The sequence below is a fragment of the Phodopus roborovskii genome, unplaced genomic scaffold (assembly GCF_943737965.1).
Source record: "Phodopus roborovskii unplaced genomic scaffold, PHOROB, whole genome shotgun sequence".
NCBI classification, from domain to species: Eukaryota; Metazoa; Chordata; class Mammalia; order Rodentia; family Cricetidae; genus Phodopus; species Phodopus roborovskii.
The window spans coordinates 1852664-1871790 of NW_026126433.1; the positions used below are offsets into that span (position 1 = coordinate 1852664).

The following is a 19127-nucleotide window of genomic DNA, read 5'->3' on the forward strand; positions in this document are numbered from 1 at the left end:
ATAAGTATACATGTTTGCATTACCATTAAACAAGAATTTAGCATGGCAGCTAGCTGTCTCCTTCAAAAGCTTTGTGAATAGAAAATCAATCTGATAAAAACTCTTATAATTATTTTATCTTAAAATTAAATCTTTTTAGAGTAGCCTAAAGAGAAAGTACTAATGATGTTTTTTAATGTTTCATATCTATGTAAAGTGGCAATGTTAAACTTAATTGTGGAAATGTAGAACTAAGAAGCCCAAAAGAAAACTCATTTCTGAGGTCTTAGTGAAAAGACAACAGCTAAATCTAAATCTAACACACTAAAAAAGTCACTTGCACTGCTCAAGCCAAGCCAGTATATCTACAACATCATCCCAAATAACGCTCAGCAAAGATAAGATGTCTCATCTTGACATTCAATTTTATTGGTAAGAAAAATATCTTGGAAAATTAGTAACATGTTACTAAACTAAACTAAACTAAAGTGAGCTACAGAGAAATGGTATATATGAGGACATGCTTAGGCTAAGCGCCGCAGACAAAACTGCCCATTATTAACAGTAGGCTAATTTGACCCTATGTCAACACCCTAAAAAAAAAAGAAAGAAAGAAATACTACATTTATCTGGCATTAAGTTACTCACAAAATGAATACAGATTATTTTAATTCCTATCTATAACACTATTTAAAAGAATCAATTATATTGAATAAAGTAACACTTCTTTCAAACTGGCACAGTGACAGAGGGAAGAGGTTAGTGGCAGACATACAACACATTTTTCTTACCATCTACAGTTTTAGGGATTTCTTTAGTAATGATCCACTCTCCAGGCTGTAGCAAAGACTGGCCATAATACATATCAGATTCCGCACTTGTGCTTGAAAATGCAGAGCTACTGGAAGGTGTCAGCTCTTCAAGTTTGAAAAAATCTAGGCCAGTTACTGTGCCACCAAAGAATCTGCAACCACCAAGACAGCCACACTTGTTTCTGCACCTCTTATTCTTCAAGGTATCTTCTGGCCACAAAAACCACAACCTAAACAGAGCCCAAAATAAAACAAACAAAAACAACACAGAAAAAAACTCATTAAGAAATAAAAAAATGGTAGATAATCAAGTATAACTCAACTGTTAATAATATATAAAATCAAAGTAAATACAATCAACCATTTAATATTGCTGTACATCTTTTTAATCAATTTATCTTTCAAAACAAAACACAGCTATACCACAGCAAGAAAGATGAAAATAAGTAATAGTAATAATGGACTCTGACAATTGTTTTAAAAGGTATAACCATTCCTGAAAGGCTAATGAAACAAGGTGTAGGTGTCCATACTCATCCCTGAAGTTTTGAAGGCCTGTCAAGACTTTTTTGAAGTACACAATGGTGTGTGATCATTTCTGGGGGTGATGAATTAGAAATACAAAGCTGAGAAAAACCATAATTTAAATTATAGCAATATTAAAATATACAGTATAGACTTAGAAAACAAACCAAAAAAAAAATTATTGTGTTATTTAACTACAGAACTTCAAATGATGTATTTCCTTATAAGTACACAGGAGCATAATCACATTAAGTCTTTATTTAAAATATTTTTAATTCATCACAACTGTAGAACTTCTTCTAAAACTATCAAGTAATTGTCAATGGATGCTGATACCACTCTTAAAAGACTCACTCACCTTTTAGTTCTGGTATCGTGAGTTTCCAAGAAATGTCTTTGTGCCTCGTGTTTAGAATGATGATCAGCAGCTAATGCAATGTCAACTGTTATAAGACCTAAATTGGCTGACCCAGCTTCCAGCCAGTAGGCTCTCCGTAGTACTGCGGGCTGAAGTCCAACTCTGCAGTTATTTAATTGTTCAATATACTGTCTCACTTGAAAGTCCTGAATTGCAGCACTTATTCCTTCCCCAACTGACTGATTGTGGAGGTTACAGTTTGCAACCCGAACTGCACCCATCTAAAGTTTAATCAGAAAATGAAACAAAGCTGTAATTTCAGTATTTTTAAGTATTTTAGCAGAAACTACAGAACTAGTGCCTACTTGAAATAAAGTAAAGGATAGGTGGAAGAAACAAAAAGAGTAAGGGAGAAAAGGGAAATTAACAAAGGAAAAGAAAGGAAGGAAATAAGGCTACAATTTAATAATATATGAAAATTAGACATGTAATAAAAAATAAGCAGGAAGGGTAATTGAGGAGGCTCAGTGGGTAAGGAAGATTGCCACCAATCATGAGCACCTGAGTTGGATCCCCACAACCAAATGGTAGATGGAAAGAACTAAATCTTACAAGTTGTCTTCTGATTTTCAACATCAGCACCTAAGCATTGAACAGGTGTGTAAACCCCAACACACACACTAAATAAAAAAATTAAAAATTAAAAAGCTGTCTAAAGCAGGGCTGGGAAGACTGGAAAAGTGAGGAAGGAATAAATGCTGGCAGTCTGGAGTTGGATCAGAGCCATATGGTGAAAGGAAAGAACAGCTCCTACTAGGTTTCTCTTGACCTCCATACATGTGCCATTTATATGCCCCACATACATATACACAGATAAGTGATTGATAAAGAGCAGATGCACATAAAGGAGTATAACTACAAAGGAACAAGAGACTGTAGAGTGAGAGTATTAAGTAATGAAAATGAAACCCCAGGTAAAGATAAGGGCTTGATTTAAAAAAAAAAAAGCAATTCATAAAGGAGAGAGATAAGGAAATGCTTTGCTTTTAGAAGCCATGGAGGAAATATAATTGGATAAAACCAACAAACATTCAAAATAAAAACTTTTCATAATTATTTATTTATGGGGGGAGGGAGAGAAGGAGGGGAGGGGCACACTACTACCATGTGTTCTGGATGGAATACACATGGAAATCAGAAGACAACTTTGAGAAGTTGCTTCTCTCCTTCCGATCTGTTCAGGCAAGATCTTTCATTTCTGCTACTGCTCTGCAATTCTAACTGGCCTGAAAGCTTCTGGACCTCCTGTCTCTGCTTCCTACCTTACCATAGGAGTACTGGTAGTATAGATGTGTGCCAGAGTATCTAGTTTTTTAAGTGGACTCAAAGTATTATCTTTTTAAAAAGTACTATACCATGGGCATAAATATAACCTGCTATTTGAATCAATGTTACAACAATTCACAGTGAGAAAGTGGTAGACCTACTACAGAAACAATAATTCAAGAGAACATACAGTAAAAAGTATGAATAGTCTATGAGATGACACAAATGTTTCAAGATATGGAGATTTGACCTAGTAAAAAGAAAAGGAATTACTCTGATTACCTTTATATTTGTAGCACAACCATGTTCCACAATATAAATATCAGTTCCATCTACTGCTAAACGAGTCATGGTATATTTTAAGTCATCTGATGTTGGACAAGGACCAGGAATACAACTCAACTGAAAAAAAAAAAAAAAAAAAGGATAGTCCAACTATTAATTTGACACTTAGGTAAATCTCATTATTTAAGTAAAATTCTTGTTACACGTTCATTTTTTACTGAATTAAAAGTTTCATTCTTTAATAATGATAACTGAAATAATCAGAAATCAAATTAACCCAGCTTTATGTAATCATATAGAAAACTTCTCAATCTCTCTTTCTCTGACTACATTATATGTATGTACATTATTATATTGCATATATAATACTTATTGTTGAGATTCAAAATATGCCACAATAGACTGATGAAGTAAACATATCACAAGCTTAATGTAAAGCTGCACAGCATTTTACAGATATAAGGTTGTGGTATCAGATCTCCTTATGAAAATCACATGAATAGGTACACATGTCAAATATACAAGTTTTTATACCATGCATGAGTAAATAAACTATAAATACCTTCACTCTTCAGATAACATACACACAAACCAATGAGCATGTGATGCATACACACTAGTGGCATAGTCCACAAGAAGAAACAGTTGCTTTTCAGTGCAACAAATGCCCTACACAGATTGATGTATTTCCTTTACAAAATAAGAGAAGTAAAAGGGCTTTCAAAATGGCTCAGCAGGTAAGAGCACTTGCCAATGCAAGCCTCCTGACATAAATTCACTCTTCAGAACTCAAATCCACAAAGTTGTCCTCCTCTGACCACTATACAAGTACTGAGGCACATGAGCACCCATGCACATGTATTACACATACATATAATAAACTCTTTATAATAGAGCTAAACAAAGTAACATGAAGTTACAAAAGAGGGAGATTAGTATTTGTGTAGGACAAGAACTAACTAAAATAAGAAATGCTCTGCATCTCCACTGGTCCTAATGGCTACACATGTATACAGCATTTGTAAAAACTTACATTGTACAACTTTAAAAGAGTGAATATACCGACATGTAAATTATGACTTAATAAACCTGCTAATAAAAATATTAATAACATAACACAAACACTTTACTGTTTGATCTTTGTGGTGGCATTGCTGCTTTTTAAACATAAAATTTGACTGATGTAACAAATATGATTTGCATGGCAAAAGAACATAAAGGGAGGCACTATTAAGTAAAGAAACATTGAGTTGTTAACCATTTATCTGTCACAAAACTATGGTTATTTTCCTTATTTGAAACTGCCATGATTTCTAAAGTATGCACACTTCCAAAAGCAGGAGCAAATGGCCTCTCAAACTCACACAGGGCATGTAGTGACAGTGACACTGTTCATTTCACTGTCACTATAGAGAATTGTAGAGGCTCCTGTCCTATACTCTTTGACCCTTGTGGAGGTGCTAAAGTAACCCTAACTGGAGCAGCTCAGTATTCTGAAGAGACACTACAATTTGTGGAGTCAGAAATCTCATAAATGGCAATACTGAAAGTAAGTTCCAGAAAGCTGTGTAAAGCAAATCACATAAGGCATTTACTTGCCCTTATTGCTTTAATTTCTAAATCTGTACATGCAAAGCTAAACTACAAATGGACTGTATCATAATGCAATGAGATAGGAATTTTCCTTTTTTTTTTTTTTTTTTTTTTTAAGGCTTTTTTTTTCCATGTATTTTATGTATATAAGTGCTCTGTATTCCTGCACACCAGCAGAGGGCATCAGATCCCACCATAAATGGTTGTGAGCCATCACATGGTTGCTGTGTATTGAACTCAGGATCTTTTTTTTTTTTTAATATTTATTATTTTTTCTTATTTTACATATCAATCCCAGTTCCCTTCCCCTTCCCCCCCTCCAATGCCCACCCCACTCCACACGGAGGGTGATGCCTTCCAGGATGGATCATCAAAATCTGTCATATCATTTGAAGTAGGGACTAGGCCCTCCCTCCTGCCTCTAGGTATCCCTCCATGGAGAATGTGCCCCCAAAGTCCTTTCATGCACCAGGGGTACATCCTGGTTCTGCTGGCAGAGGCCCCTTAGACTGCCCAGGCCTTCTAATTGAGACCCACATTCAGGGGGTCTGAGTTGGTCCAATGCTGTTTTCCCAGCTATCAGTCTGGGGAGGGGGGTGTCCATTAACTCCCCCTTGTTCAGATCAGCTGTCTCTGTGGGTTTCTGTAGCCTGGTCTTGACCCCTCTACTTATCACTCCTCCCTCTCTGCAACTAGATTCCAGGAGTCTGGCTCAGTGTTTAGCTGTGGGTGTCTGCTTCTGTTTCATCAGCTATGATAGTATATAAGTTAGTTATCAATCTCATTATTAGGGAAGGGCATTTAAGGTAGCCTTTCCACTGTTGCTCAGATTGTCAGTTGGGCTCACCCTTGTAAGTCTCTGGATATTTCCCTAAAGTCAGTTTTTTCTTCAAACCTATAATGGCTCCTCCTATTAGCACAGACACTGATATCGACAATTAATAAATGGAACCTCCTCAAACTGAGAAGCTTCTGTAAGGCAAAGGACACAGTCAACAAGACCAAATGGCAACCCACAGACCTTCACCAACCCCATCTGAAAGAGGGCTGATCTCCAAAAATATACAAAGAACTCAAGAAACTAGTCACCAAAACACCAAACAACCCTATGAAAAAGTGGGGTACAGAACTGAATAGAGAATTCTCAAAAGAGGAATCCAAAATGGCTGAAAGACACTTAAGTGTTCAACATCCTCAGCTATCAGAGAAATGCAAATCAAAACAACTCTGAGATACCATATTACTCCTGTCAGAATGGCTAAAATTAGAAACACCAATGACAGCTTATGCTGGAGAGGATGTGGAGAAAGGGGAACACTCCTCCATTATTGGTGGGAGTGCAAACTTGTACAGCCATTTTGGAGATCAGTATGGTAGTTTCTAAGGAAAATGGGAATCAGTCTACCACAAGACCCGGCAATTCCACTTGTAGGCATATACCCAAATGATCCACATACATGCAACAAAGACATCTGTTCAACTATGTTTATAGCAGCATTATTTGTAATAGCCAGAACATGGAAGCAACCTAGATGCCCCTCAACTTAAGAATGAATAAAGAAATGTGGCACATTTACATAATGGAATACTACTCAGTGGGAAAAAAACAATGGAATAATGAAATTCACAGGCAAATGGGTAGAACTTGAAGAAACCATCCTGAGTGAGGTAAAGCAGTCACAAAAAGAGGAACATGGCATGGTATGTACTCGCTCATATATGGATTTTAGACACAGAGCAAAGGATACAAGGAGGAACCTAAGAGATTCATACACGATCCCTCACTGAAGGAGAAAGGAACAAGATATGAGCATATTGGGGGGGGGGGTCAGTGAGTGGAGAGGGAGTTAGATGAAAGAGAAGGGAGAAGAGGAGAAGATGTGGGACTAGGAAGAGTGAGTTGGGAGATGAATAAATGAGAGCAAAAAAAAAAAAAAAAAGAAAAAAAGAAAAGAAAAGAGAACTCGGGATCTTTGGAAGAACAGTCAAGTGCTCTTAACTGCTAAGCCAGCTCTCCAGTCAAGATAGGAATTCCAAAAGTAAAAATGCAATGTATTTCAAAAATCTTATAATATCTGCATTTGTGAACTGTTTTCATGAGGCCTCATTGTAGATCCAACTAAATAACTAGCTAAGAATTTAAAAATCATTCATAGTGAGCTATTAACTTCATGTATGTTCATTTGATTTAAAGCTAAGCCTCAAACTTTCATTTTTAAAAAGGCATGAATGATTATAACATCACCAGTATGCTTGTTAACATACCTTGGATTCACAGAACCGACGATCAATTCCATGCTGGCATATTATTACTGACTTTGGTCTTTCCAGTTCATACTCCCGACATACCACATGAAAAAGAAATGTCTGCCCCCATTCTAAGAGACACGCCAGCTACAGATAATAACAGATGACAATGCTATTACCATTCTAAACAAGTGTTCAGAGTCTTATGAATTCTAACATGACCTAAAAGAACTCAAAATTGTATAACTGCTACTTAATAAATACTGTCTAGCCAATAATTTTCTATTTTGATATCATTTATGAGCTTGTTGCTTTTCATTTGTGAATGTCAATATATTGTTAAATGAAAACCAATTTCAACTAAAAAGTCCACTTTGGCAACTTCTAAAGTAAAATCCTTTACTTTCCTAAAGCTAACTGGATCTGCTGTATAGGCAACTGCAGAAAAAAGCAACTGAAACCATATAATATTTAAGATTTAAGTTTTAAAAATCTAATTGTCTATGATAACACTAAGTCACAATTCTAAAAATCTAGGTATTTTAAAGATTAAAGCATTTCTGTTTATTTAATAGTTTAAATAAACAGATTAATTCTTCAGATACTGACTAAAAATATCCTTGATTTTATAATTCATTAAAGTTGTTAACAATAAACACATTAAGAGACTGGTATACATATGTCATTCCAAAATACATAATTTCAGCAACTAGTCTATATCAACTTTACATTTAAAACAAAGAACACAATAAACAAAATTATTTATGGATTAAAGCAATGTGGGTCCATATAACACATGAGATGAGAAAAATACAAGTTGATAAGAAGTGTTCCATAAGTAATAAATTATTAAAGCTAAATTAGTTGGCCTTCCAATATTGGAGCATCTTTTTCCCCCAAAGAAAGTATGAAATTCATGTATTAAACAGAATCAGTATATTATATATGGCTCAGAAAAGTAAAACTTGTCAATGACTTGTCTGTTGCTAAATTCTAAGTATCAAGAATGGCTCCCATTAGAATGGCATTATTGGAATGCAATGAACATCACACAGTGATTCTTAAGAAGGTGGGTAAGGAAACAAGGAAGATGGCAGGAGATAGTACTGTGAGAATGAACCTATGGAGACAGCAGTGTGAGAACTTACCTGGGGTGCTGTGACTTTAGCAGTAAGGTTTCCAGCCTGCACATCAATCAGCCAAGCATATTCTAAAGAGTCACTCCCTAAGGGAAGACCTTCTGCTGAGAACATAGCATGTGCTCTCAACTGGAGACCTGACAAATTGATGTGACCTTCCCTGAGTACTTCATCTACAGGTGGTCGCTGCTGAAAGCAACAAGAAAACACACTGTAATTTCTAATTGCCTTTCCCTGCCCCCCCCCCACAGATATTAACAATAAAATTATGCTGTCTGGGAAATAAGACTACAGAATTAACCTTGGGCATTTTGTGTTCAGCTGATATGGTACAGCATCTATACATCTATGGAGGCCACCACAAGGAAAGATATTAAATCCTGAAAATATACAGCTCTCAAGCTGGTAACTGCTTACATGAATAAAAACAATATAATACTCTGACAGGAAATGTAAGAGGTCAATCTTGAGGGGAGACTAGGATCCATGATATTAAAATACTCAAATGAAGAAGAAAACCATATAATCAAGAAGATGGGGAATGGAAGGGGAACCAAGATCCACACAGATTGTGAGTGCTTTATATACTTACTACCAAGGAGCATGTATTTCAGAGAGAAATCTAAGATATTCAGAATTGTTGCTAAGCCTCTTAGCTAAGATTAAGTGTCTAAGACATATTTAGATAAATAAAGGATATATCCTAAAACAAAAGTGTTCTTTAATACACTGGCTTCAGAAAATATTAGAACATTATATACAGGCCTGGATGTATTCTAATGACAGAATTTCACATACTTATATATGAAGCCCTGGGTTTGATTACTACTAATCCACTCTCTTTCCTCCATCTCTCTCTCTCTCTCTCTCTCTCTCTCTCTCTCTCTCTCTCTCTCTCTCTCTCTCACACACACACACACACACACACACACACACACACACACACACACACACGAGAAATGTCCACATACATGTGGACAATGGACATTTTTCCATCTTTTCTATCATCTTTGTTCATTTATTATTACCTCCTATAAGAACCTTGCACAGCCTTCCAACATATACTTTTTGCTCCCACATATTGCAAATATGATCATATTCCTGCCTCTATACCCTGTAACATGCTACCAAAGCACAACATACATCTCATTTTAATTTCAATTTCCTCTATATTATCTTCTCTACCAAAAATCACTTGAATAAGGACCATTTCTGTTTTGTTCACCAAGAATCTCACTCTATCCAACAATGAGACACAAAAAGTGGAAACGACTAACTAACTAGATATATTTCTTTTGTTGGAGCTTTCAACAATAATATACATTAAGAAAGTTCACAGATATTTAGTAAACTATTACTACTATAGTTTTTCTTTTGTGTATGTGTGTATGTCCTATTATGAAGTTAGTGTCCCTGCCTTGCAATACATTCATGAAGATGTACTTTTTAAAACATTTTTTTAAAGATAAGGGCTAAATCTGTAAGAAGTTTTCTGTAGGAAATTTCAAATCATTATTGCAATAACTAGAAGCTTTTTTCCTACAACTTTAATTTGTATTAACTGTATGACTTTATATAAAATTTATCTATTCTCTATGCCTTAACTCCTTTTATCTGAAAGAATGTAAGAGTCAATAAAACTCTCTTCTAAAGAAAATCAGGATTTTCAACTAATCTGATTCATCAAAATAAGTACTGTATTCTGAATGTTATGCCTTGCATCATACTGTATCGAGTTGAATCCTAACTCCTAAAAAAGGTAGGTTCAGAGCACTATTTTGAAAACATGAGTTTTGCAGGTATAATCACTTTAAAATGAGGTTGTGCTTAACTAGATAGAGTAGACCCTAACAAGAAAGAAAAATTAGGACAAAAAGGTGAACAGGGAATATGTCACTGAAAACTGAAACAGTAATCTGAACAATGCATCTGCAAACTCAGAAATGCCAAGGACTGCTGAGAACTCCCAGCACTTACGAAAAGCCAGGAAGTGTCTTTGCCCGAAGTCTATAGTGATAATAGACCTACTAACTTTATTAGGAGAGCTTTTTTGATGAAAAGAAAAAATCCATCCCTCCGCTTCAAAAAAAAAAAACATTTTAACCCAAAAAAAACAAAACCTCAGGGGGTAAAGGGGGGAAAAAAAATTCAAAAAAAAAAAAAAAAAAAAAGCAAGCGGGCCTCGCTTATCAAAAAATATAAACTACACATCAAAACAAAAAAAAACAAAAAAAAAGGCAGATATTTTTTTTTTTTCTTTATAAGAAAAAAAACCCATCAACACAAAGTCTCAATTCTGAACATCTATGCCCCTAATACAAAGCCACCCACATTCGTAAAAGAAACACTACTAAAACTCAAAGCTCATATAAAACCTCACACACTTATAGTGGGAGACTTCAATACACCACTCTCAACACTAGACAGGACCACAAATCAGAAACTCAACAAAGAAACAAAAGAATTAACAGAAGTTATGTCTCAACTGGGGCTAACAGACATCTATAGAACATTCCATCCAAAGACAAAAGAATATACCTTCTTCTCTGCTCCACATGGAACCTTCTCTAAAATCGACCACATACTAGGAGACATAACAAACCTCAACAGATACAAGAGAATAGAAATAGTCCCCTGTATCTTATCGGACCACCATGCTTTAAAATTGGAATTCAACAACAATACAAATAGCAGAAAACCTGCAAACTCATGGAAACTTAACAATGTGCAATTGCACCACTCCTGGGTCAAAGAAGAAATAAAGAAAGAAATTAAAGACTTTCTAATATTCAACGAGAATGAGGATACAACATACCCGAACTTATGGGACACCTTGAAAGCAGTGCTACGAGGGAAGTTCATTGCACTAAGTGCCCATATGAAGAAAACAGAGGATAGTCACATAAATGAATTAACAGCGCAACTGAAAACCTTAGAACAGAGAGAAGCGAATTCACCCCGCAGGAGCAGACGCCAGGAAATAATCAACTTGAGGGCTGAAATCAACAAAATAGAAACCAGGAAAACAATACAAAAAATCAATGCAACAAAGAGTTGGTTTTTTGAGAAAATCAACAAGATTGATAAACCTTTATCCAAATTAACGAAAAAGCAGAGACAGAACATGCAAATTAACAAAATCAGAAACGAAATGGGGAACATAACAACAGACACAGAGGAAATCCAGACAATTTTCAGGTCATACTTTGAAAATCTGTATTCCACAAAAATTGAAAATTCAAAGGAAATGGACAAGTTTCTGGATAACTATCACTTACCAAAATTAAATCAAGAACAGACAAACAACTTAAATAGACCTATAACCCGAAATGAAATAGAAGCAGTCATCGAAAGCCTTCCAACGAAAAAAAGTCCAGGGCCAGATGGATTCAGTGCAGAATTCTACCAGACATTCAAGGAAGAACTAATACCACTACTCCTCAAACTGTTCCACAAGATAGAAACAGAAGGTTTATTGCCAATCTCTTTTTATGAGGCCACAATAACTTTGGTACCCAAACCTCACAAAGACACAACTAAGAAAGAAAACTACAGACCAATATCCCTGATGAACATCGATGCAAAAATACTCAATAAAATAATGGCAAACCGAATTCAAAACTACATCAGAGAAATCATCCACCATGATCAAGTAGGCTTCATACCTGGATTGCAGGGATGGTTTAACATACGAAAATCTATCAACGTGATCCACCATATAAACAAACGGAAAAAGAAAAACCATATGATTATCTCCCTAGATGCAGAAAAAGCCTTCGATAAAATTCAACACCCTTTCATGATAAAGGTATTAGAGAGGTCAGGGATAACAGGAACATACCTAAACATAATAAGAGCAATATACAGCAAACCAACTGCCAACATCAAACTGAATGGAGAGAAACTTAAGCCAATTCCTCTAAAATCAGGAACAAGACAAGGCTGTCCTCTCTCTCCATATCTCTTCAATATCGTACTAGAAGTTCTAGCTAATGCTATAAGACAACAAAAGGAGATCAAGGGCATCCAAATTGGAAAGGAAGAAGTCAAACTGTCTCTATTTGCAGATGATATGATAGTTTACATAAGCGACCCAATAAACTCTACCAGGGAACTCCTACAGCTGATAAACACCTTCAGCAAACTAGCAGGATACAAGATAAACTCAAAAAAATCAGTAGCCCTATTTTTTTCAGACGACAAAGAGGCAGAGAAAGAAATCAGAGAAACATCACCCTTTACAATAGCCACAAGCAACATAAAGTATCTTGGTGTAACGCTTACCAAACAAGTAAAAGATCTATATAATAAGAACTTTGTGACTCTAAAGAAAGAAATTGAAGAAGATACCAGAAAATGGAAAGACCTCCCATGCTCTTGGATAGGTAGGATAAACATAGTAAAAATGGCAATCTTACCAAAAGCAATCTACAGATTCAATGCAATCCCCATTAAAATCCCACCACAATTCTTCACCGACCTTGAAAGGATAATAATCAACTTTATATGGAAAAACAAAAGACCCAGGATAGCCAAAACAACCCTATACAATAAGAGAACATCAGGAGGCATCACCATTCCTGACTTTAAGCTCTACTACAGAGCTATAGTTCTGAAAACAGCCTGGTATTGGCATAAAAATAGACAGGTAGACCAATGGAATCGAATTGAAAATCCTGATATTAATCCACGCACCTATGAACACCTGATTTTCGACAAAACAGCTAAAATTATACAATGGGGCAAAGACGGCATCTTCAACAAATGGTGCTGGCACAATTGGATGAGGGTGTGTAGAAGACTGCAGATAGACCCATGTCTGTCGCCATGCACAAAACTCAAGTCCAAATGGATCAAAGACCTCAACATCAATCCAGCCACATTGAACCTCTTAGAAGAGAAAGTAGGAGGTACCCTTGAACAAATTGGTATAGGAGACCGCTTCTTGAACATAACTCCAGGGGCACAGACACTAAAAGAAACAATTAATAAATGGGACCTCTTCAAACTTAGAAGCTTCTGTAAGGCAAAGGACACAGTTGACAAGACCAAACGGCAGCCCACTGACTGGGAAAAGATTTTCACTAATCCTATATCCGACAAAGGGCTGATCTCCAAAATATACAAAGAACTCAAGAAACTAGTCAACAAAACACCAAATAACCCTATTAAAAAATGGGGTACAGAACTGAAGAAAGAATTCTCAATGGAGGAAATCAAAAAGGCTGAAAGACACTTAAGAAAATGCTCCACATCCTTAGCTATCAGGGAAATGCAAATCAAAACAACTTTGAGATACCATCTTACCCCTACCAGAATGGCTAAAATTAGAAACACCAGTGATGACTTATGTTGGAGAGGATGTGGAGAAAGTGGAACACTCCTCCACTGCTGGTGGGAGTGCAAACTCATACAGCCACTTTGGAGATCAGTATGGCGGTTCCTCAGGAAAATGGGAATTAGTTTACCACAGGACCCGGCAATCCCCCTCTTAGGCATATACCCAAAGGATTCACATCAATGCAACAAAGACATCTGTTCAACTATGTTCATAGCAGCACTATTTGTAATAGCAAGAACCTGGAAGCAACCTAGATGCCCTTCAATTGAAGAATGGTTAATGAAGATGTGGCACATCTACACAATGGAATACTACTCTGCAGAAAAAAATAATGGTATCTTGAAATCCGCAGGCAAGTGGATGGCACTTGAAGAAACCATCCTGAATGAGGTAACCCAGTCACAAAAAGAGGAACACAGTATGTACTCTCTAATATATGGATTTTAGACCTAGATCAAATGATCACCAGCCTATAATTCACATCACCAGAGGAACTAGGATACAAGTTGTATTCTAAGAGATTCATATAAAGTCCCTCACAGAACTGAGAAGGGACAAGTCCCCCAGACCTCAGGTATAGTGGGGGAGGACAGCTAATGGAGAGAGAAGTAGGAGAAAATGAGAGGGAGGAGAGGAAGGCATGTGCGACCAGGAGGATTGAGCCTGGTTAGGAATGGAAAATAGGAAAGAGAGAGAGAGACAGAGACAGAGAGAGAGAACATAATAGAGGGAGCCAATATTGGTTTGAAGATAAAGTTGAACACAAAGAAAGGTCGAGGGAACTACAAGACTGCTCCCAACTAACAATCTCAGCTTCCGTGGAAAGGCTATCATAAATGCCCTTCCCGGAGAGTGAGATCAACAACTAACCTCTCCATGGAGTCCTCAACTAATGCCTGTTGAAAACAGGAGCAAACACCCATACATAAACACTGAGTCAAACTAGAACCCAGAAGCAGATGGAGAGGACAAGACCATGCGGTAGAAGTACATAGAGACAGCTTACCTGAACAAGGAGGAGCTAAGGGCCACTAGACTGATAGCTGGGAAGCCAACAGGGGTCTGACTCGGACCCCCCTGAATATGGGTCTCAGCCAGAAGGTCTGAGCAGTCTAAGAGACCTCAGACAGTGGAGCCAGGATGTATCCCTGGTGCACAAAAGGACTTTGCAAACATATCCCCCATGGAGGGATAACTGCCTTATTCTAGAGATAGGAGAGAAGCCCTAGTCCCTACTTCACAGGACCTGTCAGATCTACATGACCCCAACTGGATGGCATTTCCCTACATATTGTATTGTGGTGGGGGGTTGGGAGGGGAGGGTGTTTAGAGTGCATGGGAGAGGGTAGAGAGGGCAAAAGGGAGGGAAGGAGGGAGGGAGGGCTTGGGGGGAGGGAGGGAGGGAGGGAGAGGGAACTGGGATCGACATGTAAGGGGCAAATAAAAAAAAAAAAAAAAAAAACCAAAAAAAAACGGCGCCCCCCCAAACCCCCCCCCGCGCGCCCCCGGGGGGGGGGGGGAGCCCCACCCAAAAGAAATTTTTTAAAAATACTCTATATGCCAAAAAAAAAAAAAAAAAGGATAGCTTTAGGCAACCAATACAGTTCAGAAATGACCATAAAGTAAAACGGTGTGTTGCTTCATAATTGTACATAGCAAGCAATATTTCACTTCAGATCCTCTACTGTAAGCACTGAAGTAAGAGTAATGTTGCCAGGAGTAATGGCAGTTTAAGTGGTTCATTAGTGAGCCTTGTGAGGGGTTACATTGTAAAGCTCCTGATCACAGAAACATATTGAACAGATTAGACAAATGAAGAACTTTCTTACTGTAACAGAATGTGAACAAGGTAAATAAGTAAGCAAATTCTAAGAGAATGTACACAGCAACCTTGCCTTTGGGAAGAAATAGTTCAAATAATACGGAAAATAAAACACCAACAGGACTTCTACAACTGCTTTCATATCTCCTCCCCGAAAATAACTTTTCTAATTCTCAAATTCTATTTTATACTTTCATCTCTCTATAAACTTGCTATGCCTTAATAACATAGGTTAATGTAAACCTTCATAATAAACTCAACAAAATCATTTTTTGTATCTGGTATAATCTTTTGTAAATGAGGTAATTAAAAGTTGAAGCATGATTTGATAATCCACAGAAACTAGAAATTAATCTAAGATTCTTAGAATGCACCCATAAAAGCTTTTTCTCCCCTTTATTAATTTCTTCAAGGCTAAAAAGAAACTGAGATGGCTTTCCTTTACTTTCCACACACACATATCCCAGAAATAAACCAAATGTAGTAATCCACTGGTCACAGAAAAGACAGGCAATGTTTTCATCAAATTCTATGACAAGTTAAAGCTTTATGCAAATGAGATCTGTGATGACTGTTCCGTCTTTCATTTGATGGTGTTCACAAGAACATACATTTGAGAAAATGATGCCAAACTTCAGCACATACCAAAGTATTGCCTGAGACTGCACTATAATTATGTAAAAGTATTATACTATGAAAGAATTTGGGGGGGGGGAGATAAACACATATGTTTTAAAGTTTTATAGGACTGGTTAATAGAATTGATTTCCCTTCTACAAACATATGAGAAAGTCATGAACTATTCCATTTCATTTGTAAAAGCAAAAGAAGTAAAACATAATTGATATCACTTAAATATGGAATCACACAAAAGAAAAAAGACAATCTTCAAACAACTCTTATGTGTACACCCATAAAAACTGCTACAGAGAAAATAAAAATCTTAACTTTAAAAAGAACTACATATGGCAACTAATACTATTGACCCCATAGTATTAATAATAAATCTCTTAGGTCTTTACCATATGTCATTTTGACATTACCTGATAGTTATCACTGACAAACACATTCAGGGGTGATAGGACAAGTTGCAGCATAGTCTCCCTGAATCCTTTTTTCATTTCAAAACACAGTCTTTCCAAGAATGCTGTTGGGCATTCAGGACCATCAGTAGTTCCATGCTACAGTTAAATAAAATATCACCATCAAAACACAAACTTCAAAAATAGCATTTATCATGATTAAGAGAATTTGATTCTTCAAAAGAAATACCAGTACATACTAGTCAAACTAACTGTTCTGTCCCCTTTTTAACATCATAAAAACTGTAAGTGACTTCTGCTATGCAATGGTGATATATGACCTGGGGTCAGTCTGCAATACAGTGCTCCAGAGTCCCTCTTCCTTACACGGCCCTGGCTTGAAGTCCCTGGCTTCTTAAGATAATATGTCAGGCCCAGTCAGCTTCTACAGGCTCAAGGACAAGCCTCAAGTGAAGCAGAACTAAACTAAAGCCAAGCCTACAACAAAATTCAACCTCCAAAGTCAAGCCCGTACCTTTTTGGAGTCAGGGGTGAGGTCGGGGTAGGGGTTCTATGCAGCCAGAAGGCTCCGAACTGATTTGTGGACTTATGATAAAAGTTAAGAATATACTGTAAAGTTCTAGAATATACACTAAGTTACTACAACATTATAGCAAAATGTTCTAGTTACACAGAACAAGGAAGGAAAAGATTAAATGAAAAACAAAAACAAAAACAAAAGTAAAATCTCTGATGATTAAATAATTATATAATGAAGAAAATCGTAAATAGATAACTGTAGAAGCTTCTAAATTTAAGTTTTTTCTTATGTGGGTATACCAAAGCACAGATATATAATTTCCTATGCTAAACAAATAATTTTCCCCAATCATTTTTGTATTGCACACTTACCACGGGAAGACGCCCATGAACTTTATACAAATTAACAAGTACTGTAATATCCCAGGGACGTAAGGTAAGTGGATGAATCGACTTGGCTGAACTTTCATTTTCTTTTTTGTCATTGTCCACTCCAACAGCAGTCCACCCAGAACTGGAAGATGTTGACAGTGACAAAACAGGGCTTGAAATAACCTCTTCAAAATCCATGTACATGTCATCTTCTCCAAAGTAGTTTTCCTGTAAATATTTTAAAAATAAGGTGCCACAAAAAGAAATGCAATAAATTTTCTATAAATATTTTTAAATAAGCTATCATTAATAAGTGACATGCCTATGAGCCCTACATTTATACAATATGCATCTCTCTAAACTGCTGTGTTTAATTAAAAGCATCTACTTAATTAAAAGCAGACTTAAAAGGTCTGCTTACATCATATGAAAAAATTTATTTCCCTTAGCTTCAAAACATACAATATCGTAAATCTCTTTGACAATTTACAACAATTTAGATCCTCAAAAAGACCTCTGAAAGCATGAAGGGCTCAATGGTTTTCAATCTTTGCTTCTCAGAGTCATGAGACAATGCCAGAGAAATGTTTTGAGCAAAGCAGATCCATTCAATGAAAATTAATTTGGGTAAGTCCAATTAGATAAATATATAATTACACATTTCAGTTGGAATATTTACTAGAAATATTCAACAGCTCTTAAGAACTTCTAGCTTGTATTGTTAATGCTTTCCCAACAATTATAAAATTTGTTTTCACATAGTTCATTGATTTTTATTTTATACACGAGTGTTATCTTTCTCATTTCCTTATATTTGCAAATAAAACTTATTGTCTCATGAAATAAATTTGGTTTTGACTAACGTTCTTTTTTCCAACTACCTTTATATTTTCATTTTGCCTCTTTGATCTGTATGAACAAAAAGCTGTTAAATATCATCATTGTTAGTTATATTGTTAAATATGAGAACCACATCAATATTTTGTGCTATGGGTTACTGACAAATTTATTTTATGACTAGGTTATAAATACCGGCCCACAGCACTTGTTCCTAGGAAAGGATACTCTTTAAACTCATTTAAAATGGGAAGACTAAAATTAAAATCCCACTGCTATTGATTCAACCAGTACTTTCCCTTCTATTTTCTAGTGCTGTCTGTCTCTAAATAATACAGATGCTATCTAAAACCTTGATAACTGTCCTTATAAAATGGAGATATAAACAAACTGTAGCATAAATAAAAAGATAAGCACTGTTATATCTTAATGCCAACATTAAATGCCATGTGCACGCAAGTGTACTATATGTGTGTAGCATATGAATATATGGGGAATGCACATGCAGAGGCCAGAGGAGGATGTCAGGTGTCCCCCTTAACTGTTTTTCTTATCATTTGAGAACACCACCTTACTGAACTGCAGGATCACCATTCAACATTTGATATGAAGGTTGCCTATGTAGAAATATTCCCTGACACAGAGGTATTTTAAATAAGAATGTTAAAATAGCAATGCTCTATGCTTGATGCCTAAGTATATACTGCTTTATTCATTTCCCATAAGTAAACCTGCAATTTTATAGGCAATTCATAGATAAGACTATAAAATTCCTACAGTGTTGTTGTTTTTTGTTTTGTTTTGTTTTTTCTAAACACCCTGTATAATCCTTATCACCTATGGTTTGCCTTATCAGCTGTAATCAGATCTAAGGCATCTCAGAAACTACCTCATGGTCTCCCAGACATTCCCTACAGCTCCTTAAGATG

General features: G+C 36.2%; 1 protein-coding gene across 4 annotated transcripts in view; it reads right to left on the bottom strand.

The window, feature by feature from the left end:
- Positions 1–19127, bottom strand: part of Bltp1 (bridge-like lipid transfer protein family member 1) — a 176825-nt gene that overhangs the window by 110854 nt on the left and 46844 nt on the right. For all 4 annotated transcript variants that reach the window (XM_051185792.1, XM_051185794.1, XM_051185793.1 and 1 more), the window contains exons 21-27: positions 17362–17589; positions 16471–16608; positions 8274–8453; positions 7144–7272; positions 3283–3402; positions 1675–1955; positions 771–1021 (exon numbers count right to left, since the gene is read on the bottom strand). In XM_051185792.1, coding sequence (XP_051041749.1) covers positions 771–1021; positions 1675–1955; positions 3283–3402; positions 7144–7272; positions 8274–8453; positions 16471–16608; positions 17362–17589 — 1327 coding nt within the window. The remainder of the gene's footprint in view (positions 1–770; positions 1022–1674; positions 1956–3282; positions 3403–7143; positions 7273–8273; positions 8454–16470; positions 16609–17361; positions 17590–19127) is intronic.